The sequence below is a fragment of the Drosophila takahashii genome, chromosome 2R (genome assembly GCF_030179915.1).
Source record: "Drosophila takahashii strain IR98-3 E-12201 chromosome 2R, DtakHiC1v2, whole genome shotgun sequence".
NCBI classification, from domain to species: Eukaryota; Metazoa; Arthropoda; class Insecta; order Diptera; family Drosophilidae; genus Drosophila; species Drosophila takahashii.
The window spans coordinates 37,606,012-37,624,817 of NC_091679.1; the positions used below are offsets into that span (position 1 = coordinate 37,606,012).

An 18,806-nucleotide genomic window follows, 5' to 3' on the forward strand; every position below is an offset into this window, starting at 1 on the left:
TTACGGACTAGCTTCCTATATACTAAGTCTATACTACTTACATACATATACATACAAGCAAATGCAAGGTGCATAATACAAAATAAAAGAAAGATCAGCACTCGCAATTAAGCACTAATTAAGTTTGAAATTCGGGCATTGGATCACTAGGTAGAGTGGGCACAATTGGCACTTACCTCGAATGTTGCGTGTAAATATTGGCGGAGTGCCAAATTTGCTTGAAGGTGCTTCGTATATAGTCACAAGACAGCTAGTTTCGACTTCTCCATTTTGATTAGACGCTAAGCAGCGGTAAATGCCAGAGTCAGAAAGTTCGACCGATTTAATTTCAAGGCACGACAGTCCGTCGTTCAATGTTCTCCTGTACTTGGCACCATTCTCGATGGGGCAGTTCTCCTTGAACCACTGCACATTCATGTCGTGACCCGACAGACCACAAGTCAACTTGAGGTCGCTGCCAGACGCCGTGTTTCGATTGGTAAGTTGAATGTCAACGGTTGGCTTACGCTTGGCACTTCGGGATTCCTTTCTATCCTTGTACTCGGAGCCCATAGACTTGTAAGTTTGCAAGCTAACGGAGTCGGCACTTTCTTCAGCGTCAAACGGCTTTCGTTTTGGAATAACTGATTCTTCATCCTGAACCGTTGTTCTCTTAGCTTCAAGGCGACCAGCATTCTCAGATTCAACTTTAACATCGTTAAAGTCGATCTTAGTCCTCTTACCAACAGTGGTATCGACCTGCTTTTGATTGATTTCATCCAGTTTTTCTTCCACGGTTGATTTATTTTCCAGAACTTTGGCCTTCTTAGATAAGTCTTTAGATTCTTTAAATTCGGTTTTTTGGGATTCTTCCACCTTTTCTTCGGATATCTTCTCGGCAACAACCTCTAAAACATCTGCTTTTTGAGATTTCTTATCAGCAGCGATTTCTTCCTGTTTTTTGTTCTTTTCTTCCTGCGAGGAGGAGACCTCGATCGATTTCTTCTCCAAGAGCTTTGCCTTCTTAGATTTAGTTTCAGAGTCCTTAACTTCGGTTTTTTGGGATTCTTCCACCTTTTCTTCGGAAATCTTATCGGGAACAACCTCTGAAACTTCAGCTTTTTGAGATTTCTTATGAGCAGCGATTTCAGCCTGTTTTTGGTTCTTCTCGTCCGGTTTCTCTTCCTCGATCGATTTCTTCTCCAAGAGTTTTGCTTTCTTAGAATTAGTTTCAGAGTCCTTAACTTCGGTTTTTTGGGATTCTTCCACCTTTTCTTCGGATATCTTCTCGGCAACAACCTCTGAAACATCTGCTTTTTGAGATTTCTTATCAGCAGCGATTTCAGTCTGTTTTTGGTTCTTTTCTTCCAGTTTCTCTTCCTCGATCGATTTCTTCTCCAAGAGCTTTGCTTTCTTAGATTTAGTTTCAGAGTCCTTAACTTCGGTTTTTTGGGATTCTTCCACCTTTTCTTCGGATATCTTCTCGGCAACAACCTCTGAAACATCTGCTTTTTGAGATTTCTTATCAGCAGCGATTTCAGCCTGTTTTTGGTTCTTCTCTTCCGGTTTCTCTTCCTCGATCGATTTCTTCTCCAAGAGCTTTGCCTTCTTAGATTTAGTTTCAGAGTCCTTAACTTCGGTTTTTTGGGATTCTTCCACCTTTTCTTCGGATATCTTCTCGGCAACAACCTCTGAAACATCTGCTTTTTGAGATTTCTTATCAGCAGCGATTTCAGTCTGTTTTTGGATCTTTTCTTCCAGTTTCTCTTCCTCGATCGATTTCTTCTCCAAGAGCTTTGCTTTCTTAGATTTAGTTTCAGAGTCCCTAACCTCGGTTTTTTGGGATTCTTCCACCTTTTCTTCGGATGTCTTCTCGGCAACGACCTCTGAAACTTCTGCTTTTTGAGATTTCTTATCAGCAGCGATTTCAGCCTGTTTATGGTTCTTTTCTTCCGGTTTCTCCTCCTCGATCGATTTCTTCTCCAAGAGCTTTGCTTTCTTAGATTTAGTTTCAGAGTCCTTAACCTCGGTTTTTTGGGATTCTTCCACCTTTTCTTCGGATGTCTTCTCGGCAACGACCTCTGAAACTTCTGCTTTTTGAGATTTCTTATGAGCAGCGATTTCAGCCTGTTTTTGGTTCTTCTCTTCCGGTTTCTCTTCCTCGATCGATTTCTTCTCCAAGAGTTTTGCTTTCTTAGAATTAGTTTCAGAGTCCTTAACTTCGGTTTTTTGGGATTCTTCCAACTTTTCTTCGGATATCTTCTCGGCAACAACCTCTGAAACTTCTGCTTTTTGAGATTTCTTATCAGCAGCGATTTCAGCCTGTTTTTGGTTCTTCTCTTCCGGTTTCTCTTCCTCGATCGATTTCTTCTCCAAGAGCTTTGCTTTCTTAGATTTAGTTTCAGAGTCCTTAACTTCGGTTTTTTGGGATTCTTCCACCTTTTCTTCGGATATCTTCTCGGCAACAACCTCTGAAACTTCTGCTTTTTGAGATTTCTTATCAGCAGCGATTTCAGCCTGTTTTTGGTTCTTCTCTTCCGGTTTCTCTTCCTCGATCGATTTCTTCTCCAAGAGCTTTGCTTTCTTAGATTTAGTTTCAGAGTCCTTAACCTCGGTTTTTTGGGATTCTTCCACCTTTTCTTCGGATGTCTTCTCGGCAACGACCTCTGAAACTTCTGCTTTTTGAGATTTCTTATCAGCAGCGATTTCAGCCTGTTTTTGGTTCTTCTCTTCCGGTTTCTCTTCCTCGATCGATTTCTTCTCCAAGAGCTTTGCTTTCTTAGATTTAGTTTCAGAGTCCTTAACTTCGGTTTTTTGGGATTCTTCCACCTTTTCTTCGGATATCTTCTCGGCAACAACCTCTGAAACTTCTGCTTTTTGAGATTTCTTATCAGCAGCGATTTCAGCCTGTTTTTGGTTCTTCTCTTCCGGTTTCTCTTCCTCGATCGATTTCTTCTCCAAGAGCTTTGCTTTCTTAGATTTAGTTTCAGAGTCCTTAACTTCGGTTTTTTGGGATTCTTCCACCTTTTCTTCGGATATCTTTTCGGCAACAACCTCTGAAACATCTGCTTTTTGAGATTTATTATCAGCAGCGATTTTAGTCTGTTTTTGGTTCTTTTCTTCCAGTTTCTCTTCCTCGATCGATTTCTTCTCCAAGAGCTTTGCTTTCTTAGATTTAGTTTCAGAGTCCTTAACTTCGGTTTTTTGGGATTCTTCCACCTTTTCTTCGGATATCTTCTCGGCAACAACCTCTGAAACATCTGCTTTTTGAGATTTCTTATCAGCAGCGATTTCAGTCTGTTTTTGGTTCTTTTCTTCCAGTTTCTCTTCCTCGATCGATTTCTTCTCCAAGAGCTTTGCTTTCTTAGATTTAGTTTCAGAGTCCTTAACATCGGTTTTTTGGGATTCTTCCACCTTTTCTTCGGATATCTTCTCGGCAACAACCTCTGAAACTTCTGCTTTTTGAGATTTCTTATCAGCAGCGATTTCAGCCTGTTTTTGGTTCTTCTCTTCCGGTTTCTCTTCCTCGATCGATTTCTTCTCCAAGAGCTTTGCTTTCTTAGATTTAGTTTCAGAGTCCTTAACTTCGGTTTTTTGGGATTCTTCCACCTTTTCTTCGGATATCTTCTCGGCAACAACCTCTGAAACTTCTGCTTTTTGAGATATCTTATCAGCAGCGATTTCAGCCTGCTTTTGGTTCTTCTCTTCCGGTTTCTCTTCCTCGATCGATTTCTTCTCCAAGAGTTTTGCTTTCTTAGAATTAGTTTCAGAGTCCTTAACTTCGGTTTTTTGGGATTCTTCCACCTTTTCTTCGGATATCTTCTCGGCAACAACCTCTGAAACTTCTGCTTTTTGAGATTTCTTATCAGCAGCGATTTCAGCCTGTTTTTGGTTCTTCTCTTCCGGTTTCTCTTCCTCGATCGATTTCTTCTCCAAGAGCTTTGCTTTCTTAGATTTAGTTTCAGAGTCCTTAACTTCGGTTTTTTGGGATTCTTCCACCTTTTCTTCGGATATCTTCTCGGCAACAACCTCTGAAACATCTGCTTTTTGAGATTTCTTATCAGCAGCGATTTCAGTCTGTTTTTGGTTCTTTTCTTCCAGTTTCTCTTCCTCGATCGATTTCTTCTCCAAGAGCTTTGCTTTCTTAGATTTAGTTTCAGAGTCCTTAACTTCGGTTTTTTGGGATTCTTCCACCTTTTCTTCGGATATCTTCTCGGCAACAACCTCTGAAACATCTGCTTTTTGAGATTTCTTATCAGCAGCGATTTCAGCCTGTTTTTGGTTATTCTCTTCCGGTTTCTCTTCCTCGATCGATTTCTTCTCCAAGAGCTTTGCTTTCTTAGATTTAGTTTCAGAGTCCTTAACATCGATTTTTTGGGATTCTTCGATCTTTCCTTCGGATATCTTCTCGGCTACCACCTCGGAATCCTCTGATTTGATTGATGGCGCCTGATTTTGTTTGTCAGTCAACTGTTTTAAGTCTTCAATAATCGTTAGAATTTTTTGAGTTACAATTTTAATCTTTCCATTAACTACAGCCGTATGTAGCTGACCCTCTTTTTTCTCAACGTAGTCATAGTCGCTAAGCAATATTGTTTTAATTTGTTCTATTTTTGGTTTCATAACTTCTGTATGGTCATCTAAAAGATCATCAAGAATAACAAAGATATCCATTAAACTCTGTTGGAAACTTATCATTTTTCCTGAAGACTTATCAACAAATTGTTCTGAATGTATTTTTACGGAAATTCTCTCCAAATTTACAAGTTTTGGGACTAATAATGATGGCTTGGTAAACATATTGCAATCGTCGATTAGTTGAATAGCTGCTTTTGTTAAAATCACGTTGGTTTTAATTTCTTTTAGGTAAGTTTGAATTACTTGCTGAGCTGCTTCAGGGCACACTTCGCACAGCGATTCGACAAAAGATTCAAAAAGTTCCTTATGTTTTTGATCTGCGGCTGTTGTTTCATCATAAGTATGAACTATATGCTCTCTTAATTTAAATATTAACTTCGCAACTGCGTCAACGTCGTTAAGGTTATTAATAGTATCTTGACTTTCTGTCAAAATTCCATTGGTATTACAGTTTACTTCTTGAGAAAGTTTCATAAATCTGTCGTTCAAAGTCCTTAGAATATCTTCTTGAGATTTAGCTATTTTCACCAGCGTTAACTGCTTTTGCTCTTCGGGTTCTAATGGTTTTTCTTCCAAGACTTGCTTACCAACATCTTCGGCCTTCTCCTTTTCATTATCAGTATCCTTTACTTTAGGCAGATTGGGTTCGTCGATCTTTTCTTCTGAAATCTTTTCCGCAGCAACTTCAGATACTTCTGATTTTTGAGACTTCTCGTCGACGTCTTTGTCAACTTGCCTTTGAGCTACTACATTCAATTGCTTTTCTTCCAGGATTTCCTTCTCCAAAGCTTCAGGCTTCTCTAATTTAGTTTCAGTATCCTTTATTTCAATCTTCTTGGGTTCATCGATCAATTCTTCTGAAATCTTTTCCGAAAGGACTTCAGAAACTTCAGGTTTCTGCGACTTCTGTTCGACATCTTTTTCAGCTTGCTTTTTGGCTTCAACCTCCAAACGCTTTTCTTCCAGCATTTCCTTCTCCAAAGTTTCAGCCTTCTCTGATTTAGTTTCAGTATGCTTTATTTCAGGCTTTTTGGGTTCATCGATCCTTTCTTCTGATATCTTTTTCGCAACGACCTCAGATACTTCTGGTTTTTGGGACTTCTCGTCGACATCTTTGTCAGCTTGCTTTTGAGCTACAACTTCCAATTGCTTTTCTTCCAAGATTTCCTTCTCCAAAGCTTCTGCCTTCTGTGATTTATTTTCAGTATCCATTATTTCAGGCTTCTTGGATTCATCGATCCTTTCTACTGAAATCTTTTCCACAGCGACCTCTGATACTTCTGGTTTCTGGGACTTTTCGTCGACATCTTTGTCAGCTTGCTTTTGAGCTTCGACTTCCAAATGCTTTTCTTCCAGGATTTGCTTCTCCAAAGCTTCTGCCTTCTCTGATTTAGTTTCACTATCCTTTATTTCAGGCTTCTTGGGTTCATCGATCCTTTCTTCTGATATCTTTTCCGCAGCGATCTCTGATACTTCTGGTTTCTGGGACTTCTGTTCGACATCCTTGTCAGCTTGCTTTTGAGCTTCTTCTTCCAAATGCTTTTCTTCCAGGATTTGCTTCTCCAAAGCTTCTGCCTTCTCTGATTTAGTTTCAGTATCCTTTATTTCAGGCTTCTTTGGGTCATCGATCCTTTCTTCTGAAATCTTTTCCGCAGCGACCTCTGATACTTCTGGTTTCTGGGACTTCTGTTCGACATCTTTGTCAGCTTGCTTTTGAGCTTCGACGTCCAAATGCTTTTCCTCTAAGATTTCCTTCTCCAAAGCTTCTGCCTTCTCTAATTTACTTTCAGTATCCTTTATTTCAATGTTCTTGGGTTCATCGATCAATTCTTCTGAAATCTTTTCCGAAAGGACTTCAGAAACTTCAGGTTTCTGCGACTTCTGTTCGACATCTTTTTCAGCTTGCTTTTTGGCTTCAACCTCCAAACGCTTTTCTTCCAGCATTTCCTTCTCCAAAGTTTCAGCCTTCTCTGATTTAGTTTCAGTATCCTTTATTTCAGGCTTTTTGGGTTCATCGATCCTTTCTTCTGATATCTTTTTCGCAACGACCTCAGATACTTCTGGTTTTTGGGACTTCTCGTCGACATCTTTGTCAGCTTGCTTTTGAGCTACAACTTCCAATTGCTTTTCTTCCAAGATTTCCTTCTCCAAAGCTTCTGCCTTCTGTGATTTATTTTCAGTATCCATTATTTCAGGCTTCTTGGGTTCATCGATCCTTTCTTCTGATATCTTTTCCACAGCGATCTCTGATACTTCTGGTTTCTGGGACTTCTGTACGACATCTTTGTCAGCTTGCTTTTGAGCTTCGACTTCCAAATGCTTTTCTTCCGGGATTTGCTTCTTCAAAGCTTCTGCCTTCTCTGATTTAGTTTCAGTATCCTTTATTTCAGGCTTCCTGGGGTCATCGATCCTTTCTTCTGATCTCTTTTCCGCAGCGACCTCTGATACTTCTGGTTTCTGGGACTTCTGTTCGACATCTTTGTCAGCTTGCTTTTGAGCTTCGACTTCCAAATGCTTTTCTTCCAGGATTTGCTTTTCCAAAGCTTCTGCCTTCTCTGATTTAGTTTCAGTATCCTTTATTTCAGGCTTTTTGGGTTCATCGATCCTTTCTTCTGATATCTTTTTCGCAACGACCTCAGATACTTCTGGTTTTCGGGACTTCTCGTCGACATCTTTGTCAGCTTGCTTTTGAGCTACTACTTCCAATTGCTTTTCTTCCAAGATTTCCTTCTCCAAAGCTTCTGCCTTCTGTGATTTATTTTCAGTATCCATTATTTCAGGCTTCTTGGGTTCATCGATCCTTTCTACTGAAATCTTTTCCACAGCGACCTCTGATACTTCTGGTTTCTGGGACTTTTCGTCGACATCTTTGTCAGCTTGCTTTTGAGCTTCGACTTCCAAATGCTTTTCTTCCAGGATTTGCTTCTCCAAAGCTTCTGCCTTCTCTGATTTAGTTTCACTATCCTTTATTTTAGGCTTCTTGGGTTCATCGATCCTTTCTTCTGATATCTTTTCCGCAGCGATCTCTGATACTTCTGGTTTCTGGGACTTCTGTTCGACATCTTTGTCAGCTTGCTTTTGAGCTTTGACTTCCAAATACTTTTCTTCCAGGATTTGCTTTTCCAAAGCTTCTGCCTTCTCTAGATTAGTTTCAGTATCCTTTATTTCAGGCTTTTTGGGTTCATCGATCCTTTCTACTGTAATCTTTTCCGCAGCGACTTCAGATACTTCTGCTTTTTGAGACTTCTCGTCGACATCTTTGTCAGCTTGCTTTTGAGCCACAACTTCCAATTGCTTTTCTTCCAAGATTTCCTTCTCCAAAGCTTCTGCCTTCTCTGATTTAGTTTCACTATCCTTTATTTCAGTCTTCTTGGGTTCATCGATCCTTTCTTCTGAAATCTTTTCCGCAACGACCTCAGATACTTCTGGTTTCTGGGACTTCTGTTCGACATCTTTGTCAGCTTGCTTTTGAGCTTCAACTTCCAATTGCTTTTCTTCCAGGATCTCCTTCTCCAAAGCCTCAGCCTGTTTTTCTACCAGGATTTGTTTCTCTAAAGCATCGGCCATTTCTGATTTATTTTTAGTATCACTGATCTCATTGGGTTCTTCTGAAGGTTTGAATTCTATTGAATGGTCTACAACGTCTTCTGCATCATCTTCTGGTATTTTTATTTCATCTGATTTATCCTTGGTTTGGTTTTGTTTTTCAACAAAATCTTTAAAGTCCTCACAAACGTTAAGAATCTTCTGTGTAATTACTTGTATTTTTCCATTAACCACAGCCGTATGTAGTTGACCCTGTTTTTTCTCAATATAGTCATATTCGCTAATCAATATTCTCTTTATTTCTTCTATCTTAGGATTTATATGTTCCGTCTTTTCATCTAATAGGTCATCAAGTATAATAAAAATATCCATTAAATTCTGCTGCAAACTTATCATTTTCTCAGAAGATTTATCAATATGTTGCTCTGACTGAGTTTTTTCTGAAATTTTTTCCAAATTAACCAGTTTGGGAACTAATAGGGACGGCTTTGTGAACATGTTGCTATCATCGATAAGTTGAATTGCGGCCTTTGTTAAAATAACGTTGGTTTTAATTTCCTTAACATAGTTTTGAATTACCTGCTCAGTGGCTTCTGGGCAAGCTTCGAAGAGAGATTCAATAAATTCTTCAACAAGTTCTTTATCTGTCTGTTCTTCTGGGGGCTTACCATCGTAAGTGTGAACTATGTGCTCCCTCAGTTTAAATATAGATTTTGACACTTTGTCGATGTCATTAATATTATCGAGAATATCTTGACCATCTGTAATAATAGATATTATTGCTTCTTTGTTTGAATCATTGTTAAGAGATTGGGATAACTTTTCCGTTAAAGCTTCTAGAATAATTTCTGGTGAAGCAATTTGGGACACAAGCTCAGATGGTTTTTCCTTGTCATTCATCTGTTCCTTTTTCAAGTTTGGTTCATTTACTTTCTGGACTTCATCTGTTTTTAATGCATACTCTGCTTTTTGGTCAACATAAACTGACTGATCTTCAAGAGATATTCTTTCACTTGGAATTTTAGATTCTATTTCCTTTGGCTTTTTACCATCATTTGTAGTTTCTTTCGACACTTCTTGAGAGGTAACAGTTGGTTGTTTGTCTGATTCTAATTGTGGATCAATTTCCAAAATTTTGGCTCGTTTAGCTTCTGGTTCAACGTCTTCCTGGCTTCCTGAGCCCTCTTGGTTATCTATGTCAGTGTCCAAAGCAGATTCTGGCGATGATACGTCCGATTGACTTTGAAGCTCGGAGAGAAATACATTCAGTTTGCTCAACTTCTCCTGTAGAATATTTATCTGAAGCTGCAATGTGTCAATCAGGGTAAATTGTTTAGCGGTAATTTGAGTAAGTTGCGGTTGAGAAAGGATTTCCTTCTCAATTTGCACGAGTATTGCCTCTAGTTTGGCTATATCATCAGTGTTTTCATCGAGCAAAAGAACACATTGGGGACTATTAGCTTGAAGTCCCTCCTCGATTTCAGTAAGAAAAGCCTTGCCAGACGAAACGTTTTCAATAATTACGCTTATATCGATTGGCACCGTAGGCTCAACCGGAATTTCAGATAATGCCTTCAATTCGGCTGTAATGGAATCAATTTCCTGCAGAAGTTCTATGACTCGAATTGTATTGTCATTGTTTTCAATGAAATCAAAAACAGTCACTAAGCTACTTTGGATTTTTAGAAGACCACCCAATATATCGTTGCTGACCTGCTCACTAACTTCATTTAGACTCCGAAAAGCTGCCATCAAACTTGTCTGAAGTTGAACGACGACTGCTGAAGATTTGTCGACATCGACGGTGGGTTGAGTTGCCACAGCTCCAATGGAACGAACCAGATTTTCAATAGGATTCTTAAGATTTTTTAACTTCTGATGATCCACAGCTTCTAATCGCTCACAATAGGCAACAAAGTTGACGAAGGATTTTTCGATTTTACCAAACATTTCCTCTGCCAACTGAGTCTCTAGTATTGGTAACGAAAGCAATATGTCTTCAAAGGCACTCTCCACATTCTCCAACGAATCTACCAAGCCAGATTCGTACGTGTGTACCAAGGATTCCTTCAATCTAAACATGGTGCGGGCAATTTCCGCTTGAGCCAGAACTGTTTCCTGCTGAACGCTATCGGTGACAAGAGCAGTTTGAATATTTTCCAGATCTGATTTCAGTTGTTCCATTATTTTGCCAACTTGCTGAAGCTCTTTGTTGGCATCTGTTTGGGTGACTTCTAGACAAGCCTCTAGTTGCTTGATGCCACTAGCGACACCTTGTTGAATGTCAAAAACTTCCACTTGCGGTTCTTCTTCTACAACAGCCACTTCTTGGATATGATCTGAAACGGTTTGCTGATGACCACTGCTCTTTAAGTCCGAGATATCCCCCTGCGTAGATATATCAGCGACGTTCTCCAGGAGCTGAACATCAATCTGTTCGCAGTACTGCCTTAAATCGGCTAATGGAGTGGCCAAAACCTTGAGTTTGGACAGCTCAAGATCAGACATACTTTCAACTCCACTGTGGGCCATGCACTCCTCCACCTGGAGAACACATCGCTCCAAACTGCAGAGGGCTTCGGCAAAGGTGCCCTGCAGACTTGCCTCCGATAATGGATGAGCTGCTTCCACCACATTTGTTTCCTGCACCAATGCCAAACTGTTTTGCAGTTCTTGCATCTTGACGAGGGCTGCCTGGACCTGCTGGCCAGCAGCTGTTCCCGACAAAGAGACCACGTCGGGGTCTTCACAATGTGAAAGAACCGAAGTAATTCCTTGGTTCAAGTCAGAGAGTAGGACAGCAACAGACGAGGGCTTTTCGGATCTCAAGTGTTCCGCCTCCGGTTCAGTGGGCAAAGACTCTGCGGCTGACTTAAGCACTGAAACATCATCCAAAGTGGATAAATCCTCCATTGAAGCCCTCAGGGGCTTCAGATTTTCCAGCACATGAATCAGACTGGAGAGCGGACTGGCAATGGAAAGCTTCTCATCCATCGATTGCTTCTGCTGGCCAACAATATCACCAAACTGATTCAGGGCATTTAAAAATTCATTCTCAGTCAAAGATTCGGGACTGTCCAGGGCTTTAGCCAAGTCAGCAAAACTTTTGCCACACTCGAAGAGAATTCTGGTTGTGTTGGCTTCGTTGACATCGAGCGTTGTCTCAGCCTCGCTAAATGTCGCCAGTCCCTTGGCGATTTGCAGAATACGCAGGAGGTACACTTGGGCTTCATTGGAGGAGGTTTTCACCCTCTCTGAAGCCTTGGGGCTTTCACTTATTTTATTCAATGCCTCCTGCAGCGTTTCAATGTTGCCCACTGCCTCCTCCAGGGACACCTTTGTTTCCAGTACCTTCCGCAGGGCACTGAAGGACTTGTCCTGCTGCTGCGACGCTTGCTCTTCGTCCTGTTGAATTTCCTGTTGCAGTATCTTAAACTCGTGCTCTTCTATGTCAATGACAACGTTGCGAATGATGCTGCGTATGTTGTCGAGGGTCTGGAGAGCCTGCTGATCGGGCTCACGAGCTGTTAGCAAACGGCCGTGACCCTTTTGGGTGTTCTCCTGCAACATGCTTAGAGGTTCAATCAAGTCGGCCAGGGAACCGGTCATATTCTTGACCTCTGTCTGCCTTATGCAGTAGTTCAGCTCGTCGACGGGTCGCTTTAGTCTGTCCAACAGTTCTACATGGTGTCCCGTTATGTCTCTTTCCAAAATGGTGCTTATCAAAGCGGATAATTCATCCTTTAGGTTCAGTAAACGAATCTTAACGTTGGACGAGAGTCGGGGCGAGATTCGCTCAATGTTCGTCTCGAAATGCAAAACAGCCTGGGCAAATGATTGTAAAAGCTTCTGGGTATCAGCGACATCCAGTGCTGGCTCAGATCGCAGCTCCTCCTGAGGCAGGGAGGCCTGACCACTTTCCAGATCTTGTCCCAATTGCGCCAAGCCATTTTGAATCTCCTGCAGCGGAGGAACCATCGATTCCACAGTGCTAACAGTCAACATTCCTCCCTCCACGCTGTCTGATTTTTCGTTAAGGATAACCTCCAGACCCTTGTTGAGCTCAAAGAGTGGTGGGGTGACAATGTCAAGAATGGCCATGTTGATCTTTTGCTCCATTGACTCGGACCCCGCCAGGGATTCGGTCTTGTCTTCGATGGACTGCAGCGTGCTTTGCAGCTGCTTAATGGGCTCCACAATGCTTTCGAGCACTTTCTGGTGCACTTTCCTATAGATCTGCTCCTCTGACTCCTCCAACGAAAGCTCCATTTCGACGCGTTCCAGGGCTTCCTGAATCTTGGCCACCGGTTGGCAAATCTCCTTTAAAGCGCTTGCTTCGCTAGGAAGATTTGCCTCCGAAATGGTTGCAAAAGATATGGAATCAGGGACCTCTTGCATTTTCTCCACAGCTTCCGAGAAGTGTTTGGCTGCCTCCAGTTCCTGGGCCTCCTGCAGAAGGGCCTGCGACTTAATGGTGCCTTGCGTGATCTCCAATCCCTGTTGGATGTCGTCGGCAGTCAGTTCGATTTGGGCCCGCAGACACTCCGACTCAAACTTCCTGCTGACGATCTTCAGCTCTTCCAGGGCTCGTTTCATTTGATCGGCCACGCTGTCAATGATGCAGACACTGGTGCGCTGGATGAGCGTTGCTCCAGTCTCGTCGATCTCCACGCACTTCTCGATGACCTGCAGACCCATGTGCAGCCGGCGAATATCCTCGTCCATGGATTGGATGAGGACATCGATTTGAGTCTCGCCGGAGTAGACGCGCAGCTTTGATTCGATTTGCTTGATGGGATCTATGATGTTGCGGATGATGGCTATGCTCTGATCAGCAGCCGACGGGGTCATCATCATGGTGGACTGCTCCATCACCTCGTTCTCAACTGCCGAGAGATGATTCTCAATAACCTTGAGTAGCTTTGCCAGCGGAACGAGGGCAATTAGGTTTTTATTGATCTCCTCCTCATCGGTGACGGCCTTTGCATGGGAGGAAGGTGTGACCAGAAGTCCATCTCCCACGGCACCCGAAATGTCCTGCAAACGAGCCTCGTCCTCAGTGGTTTTGGAGGAATCACTGTCGGTGGGTTTCTTGGACTTCTTTCGCTTCGGCGGCGCCACAGAATCTTTGTCCTTCTCCGGACTGGTTGGAGCTCCTGAAGCCCCCTTTTGGGATGCCGACATCTGGGCACTGGCGAAGGTTTGCAAATCGGATGTCTCCTCCTCTCCTTGGCTCCCAGAGGCAGAGGCTTTGGATAGGCTGAAGAATTCATCAGTCTCGGTCGGCTTGGACTTCTTGCGCTTTCGAATCGGAGCCGATAGCGATAGTTCCTCCTCCATTTTGTCAAAGGACTCCTGAACGTACTGCTCCGTCTCCTTGTCGACTTTGTCTTCCCTTCCCGAAGATCCGTGAACCGTTATCTCGTTTATGGATATGTCATCCATATCAGCTTCAGTTCGCATATCATCTTCGACAGTAAAATATTCGGGTGAAATGTCAATAACCACGGCTTCCATCAAAAGTTTTCCCGACTGCGAGGTCTCCTTGACGAAACGCAGCGGTGGCAGTTCCACGATATTGTGCTCGGTCACATGCTCCGAGATCTGATCGGCATACATTTCCACAATTTTGAGGGCTTCCTCCTCGGTGAGATCGGGCGTCTCGTAGAGGGACACCGATACCTCCTTGCCGTCGAAGGAGAACGACACGTCGCCCTTCTCATCGATGGTTATGTCGCCGACCGGGGTCTCGTACAGCTGGGAGGTGCGCTCCTCCTGGATGGTGGACAAGGAGTAGTTCCTCTGCAGCTCGTTCTCGTGCAGCTGCTCGCTCTTCTGCTGCTGACTCTTTTGGGCATCCTCGAAGCCCAAAAGGGACGCCGAACTGGCGACGACACCCATGCAATTTCGCGCCTCACAGGTGTAGGTGCCCAGGCAGCAGGTGCCATCCTGTCCAGAAATGATGCGGTGAATATCCCCCGGTTTCAGCTCCACGCCATCCTTGTACCACTTGAGAGCGGGCTGCGGGACTCCGATCACCTTGCACTCCAGATTCACGGCTCCCTCCTCGGTGAGCACCGCTCGCAGGCATTCCAGGAAGCGGGGTTTCTTGTAGTGCCGCGGGATCTGCAGCTTCAGGAAGCAGGAGGTAATGCTGGTGCCGAAATCATTCACGGCCACGCATTTCCACTCCGCCTGATCGACAAACTCCACGGACTTAATGTCCAGCAGATACTCCTCGTTTTCGCCCCGATAATGATTGTATCGTTCGTTCGGATCAATGGGCAGCTCGTCACGGAACCACGAAAGTATGGGATCCGGAGTGGCCTTCACCACCACCTTGAATTGAAAGGGTTCGTTGATTTTGGCATCCGTGCTCTTGAGCCCGGTGAGAAACCGAGGCGCTTGGTTTTGGCTTTGTTCGGTGAAGACCAGACGCTCCTCGTCGGTCAGTTGGTTTTGGATGTCCTCCACGGTGAGGACGGCAGTGCTGCTGGTTTCTCCCATGCAATTTCGGGCAATGCAGCAGTAGGTGCCCAATGAGTTGGTGCCCGTCAGCTGGTAGACATCGCCCGGCTTCAGTTCGTGTCCATCCTTGAACCACTTGAGCACGGGCGTGGGAAAGCCCACTACCTTGCACTCGAAGGACACCAGGCCCTCCTCGGTGAGAACGGCGCGTAGACTCTCCATGAACCTGGGCTTGCGGTAGTTCCTGGGAACTGCAAGGGAAACTTTGATTAATACTGTTCTGCTTTAGGGAATCCCTAATCCCTAATCCACTCACTGTCCATGGCCACGGTACAGGATGTAATGCCCACACTGCCATCGAAGCTGGTCACCACGCACTTCCATTCGCCGCCATCGCAGGACTCCGAGGGCTTCACCTCTATCATATAGACGCCCAGTCCGTCCTCGATTAGCTTGTACCGCTCGGCGGAGTCCACGCGTCCGTTCGCATTGTACCAGCAGACGCTTTTGGGCCACGGCGGTACCACCACTGCGGGAATGGGAAGAGGAAAAGATCGGTGAGATCCAATAAACAATATATCTACGCTTCTCTTCTCGTTTCGTCTTTTCTCTACTCTCTCTCGGGCAATTAGCGGTTTTGTTTTGATCGCCACTTGCCGCAAATGTTGATGACCCACCTCAACATCCGAGGCATTCCAACCGTGCGATCGAGTTCAAGTTTCTAGAGCACGATCTAAAAACAACAAGCGCCGGCGAGAATTGGAACGAATTTCTTAGCGCGTCCGAGTGCCCGAGAGAAAAGATAAACAAAAATCCGTTGGCCCGCTGCCAACAGGAGATCCTCTCTGATCCACTAGATCTACATACTAGACTCCCAGTGCTCACCTTGACAGCCGAGAATGATGGTATCCCCGATGAGGAGGCTCATGTCCCGCAGTTCGTTCGTGAATATCGGAGGCGGCGCATTGCTCGCCACGCTGTGGGAAGACAAGAATATCCGTAAAATAAGAGAATCCCTTACGAAGCTCTTAAAAAAATATTTATTAAAAAATATATATTCAATAGTTGTCTAATATAAAACGTATAAATATCAGCCATAGAAGACCAAAAAAACATAGATATCTATAATAATATTTGTACCAAAATAAAGCTACGCAAAAAATTAAGTATTTCGTTAATTCTTCTGACTTTTAACTTTTAAAATAAAGGCATTATAACTAGGATCTATATTTATAGACGTTTATTTATATTTCCTAAGAGTTAAAATACAACTTTTTTTATTATTCAAAATATAAGTTCCTATTTATAACTAAAGTCTAGAACTCAATTATATCGAATAGGCTAACGGTACAGTCATACGATCAAATTATCTAAATCCTAACCTATTAATAGTTATAGGAAACTGTACATCTTTGAAAACACAAATTTTGGGTAGGATAGGTATAGGAAAATATGTAGATAAGTATAACCAAAATCTTCTCTCACCTGTCGGCCGGCTTGAGGGATCCCTCGCGACTTCCGCGTCCCACCACATGCACCTTGGAGCTGGAGTAGGTGACGCCCATGCAGTTGCGTGCCTCGCAGGTGTAGGTTCCTAGTGAGGTGGGGTCATCTGCGTTGGCGGTCAGGGCAAAAATGTCGCCCGCCTTGATCTCCTTGGAGTCCTTGAACCAGCGCAAATGTGGCGTGGGCACGCCCACCACCTTGCACTCCAGCGAGACGGTTCCCTGCTCTGTGAGCACCGCTCGCAGTTCCTCCACAAACTCCGGTGTTTTGTAGGCCTTCGGCACCAAAACGGTCAGCGTTCCCAAGCAGGAGTTGCGTCCACCGTAGTTCTCCGCCATGAGCATCCACTGACCACCGTCATCCAAAGTCACGGGACTCACCTCCAAGTAGTGGAAGGTGCCCTCATTGATCTCCGTTATGCGGTCATTTGCACACACCCTCCGGTCGTTTCTGTACCAGGTTAGCTAGTATAAAATATGAATAGATATTAGATATTGTTTTATTATTAAAAGTATTATTTATCACTAGATATCGGATTTTAGGTGAAATCGTTTTTTTTAAACCGATTTAAAGCCACAGTTGATTGGTTACAAATTTTATTTATTAAGATATAATTAGATTTAGGGCAAACTTAATTGAGGTTTTTGTAAACAATTTTTAACCAATCAAACGTGGCTTTAAATCATATTTAAAAAAAACGATTTCACCTAAAATCCGATGTCTATTTATCACTTATGCTAAAACAAGGAAATTTTACATTTAAATTTGGTGTTTTTAGGTAACTCGTTATTCAACAATTAAAAAATCCCTTAAATATATAAAAACTCATTATTATGAGTTGGTAAATTTTTTTCTAAATCCATAACATAGTGAATAAATAAAACAACTCCTGGACTCTGGCTCACCTTAAGATCTGTCGAACTGCGTATTTCGGTTAGGAGGCGTGTCCGGGTGCCCACTTTGACTGAGAGGTCGAGCAGGCGGCGCAGGAACACCGGCGGATCGTCGCCCGTGGATCTGTCCTCCACGATGAGCTCCACGTGCCTTCGCACCACATCCTGGCTCTTCGTCCGGGCGAACAGCGTGTAGTGACCGGCATCCTCCCGCTGCACGTGCTCCACGGCCAACTGGACGGCATTGCTGGTGGCCGTGATACGAAAGCGGTCCGAGTTCTCGATGGGAATCTCGCCTCGGCTCCTGGAAGAATAAGAGTTTTAGGGTTCATCCCGCATGGAACAGCTTTTGACTTTTATTCTTTTAATGAGTGCTCGAAAGATCACCTTTTCCTGTAGACCGATGAGGCCGAGGAGAGTGTGCCGTTGATTTGCTTGTGCTCATTGCACTGGCAGCATTTGGAACATCCGTTGCCCATTTCAGTGGAAAACCGAAACTATTATGGGTTGCAGTTAAAAGCTGGTTTTTTCGAATTTACAATACTTTCCAATTTAAGCCCCACGGAATGTAAAACTCATTTCACTGTTGCATATTCCAGCTTTCAATTAATATCTAATGCCTTTTAATTATTTAATAAAGTTTAAGTAAGCGGTAGCACCAATCTCCCTCCTTTGCTCTGCTCCTTTATCAGTCTCCTTTCTCATTCCCTCTCTATTCGTCCACGAGGAGTTGGCATTTTTAGTATTATTTTTATTTAAAAAACGTTGGCCACACTTCGATTTCCAATTGGATCTATTGATTGACAATTGGAAAAACTAGCAAAAATGTACGTTGCATACTTTGCTTTCTTATAATTCCCAAGTCCTTATTCAGCAATTTGAGCTTATAAATAGCGCTTGTATTACGATCCTCTCAGCGGTCCATTGAATATTTGGCGGTCTTGAAATAGGCCATTTCGTGGTGCGGTTCCTAACCAGTACAAAGCCAAATATGTCTTCCACCTTGAACTTGCCTTCACGGCGATTAAAGGGGGACGCCCCAGGTTAAATTAGATTCCTTCAATGTTAAAATACCTTCAGATAAATTAAAAATCTTCATTTCGGAATTATATCCGCGCTTTCTGGTTCGATCCTTGAGAAATGTTGGCATGATAATTTTCCTTAAGATACTGAAATAATGTACTTCTGCTGATAAGCAAAGCGTAAGCGAAAGCCTAGCTGCAAAAATTGTAATCTCGAGAAAAAGCCACTGAAATAATGTGCGATGTTGAAAAACAAGCTTATACTGAAAAATGTGTTTCCCTCCTCCTTCCCTATTTCCGATATGAATATATCCAGGTTCTAGCAGGTTTATCAAAGCACTCTAATCGAAGTACTCTGAAACAGTAAAAATCGAGCATATCACGATATTAAGTCCACTGAGCGCATTAAAATCCCCGTGGCTTCTGTTCGAAATTGAAAAATTAGAGGAACCGAAAATGTGTGCAAAACCGATACTCCTCGAATTATGTGAGAAATCTTTGAAAGAAGTGTTGGGAGTGAGAGAGTAGTTGTTGAGTTACCAAATGCATGATTACTAGTAGTAATACAAATTGGGAAATTTGGCATTAAAACAAATCTGATTGATCGAACTTTAAAGACGGGTATATAAAATCATGTTATAAGTGTAGGCTTTCGAAGAGATTTGACTTTGATCGGCGGAATCGCACTGGAAGATCGTCCTCATATTCAACAGTAGACTGGAGTGTTTTTTTTATCATTTATTAAGTAATTATA

The 18,806-nt window shown here is 43.0% G+C and overlaps 1 protein-coding gene across 7 annotated transcripts in view; it reads right to left on the bottom strand.

Moving 5' to 3' along the window:
- The window catches only part of Strn-Mlck (Stretchin-Mlck), a 48,897-nt gene that overhangs the window by 26,821 nt on the left and 3,270 nt on the right, over positions 1-18,806 (bottom strand). For 6 of the 7 annotated variants that reach the window (XR_011417819.1, XM_070212565.1, XM_070212563.1 and 3 more), the window contains exons 3-7: positions 17,043-17,334; positions 16,117-16,601; positions 15,517-15,608; positions 14,948-15,160; positions 177-14,882 (exon numbers count right to left, since the gene is read on the bottom strand). Coding sequence is in view for 6 of the 7 variants with exons in the window: in XM_070212565.1 (XP_070068666.1) it covers positions 177-14,882; positions 14,948-15,160; positions 15,517-15,608; positions 16,117-16,601; positions 17,043-17,334 (15,788 nt within the window). In the remaining variant the exon portion in view is untranslated. Of the gene's footprint in view, positions 1-176; positions 14,883-14,947; positions 15,161-15,516; positions 15,609-16,116; positions 16,602-17,042; positions 17,335-17,417; positions 17,722-18,806 lie in introns of those variants that run through there. The other variant, XM_070212564.1, reaches the window with a different exon arrangement.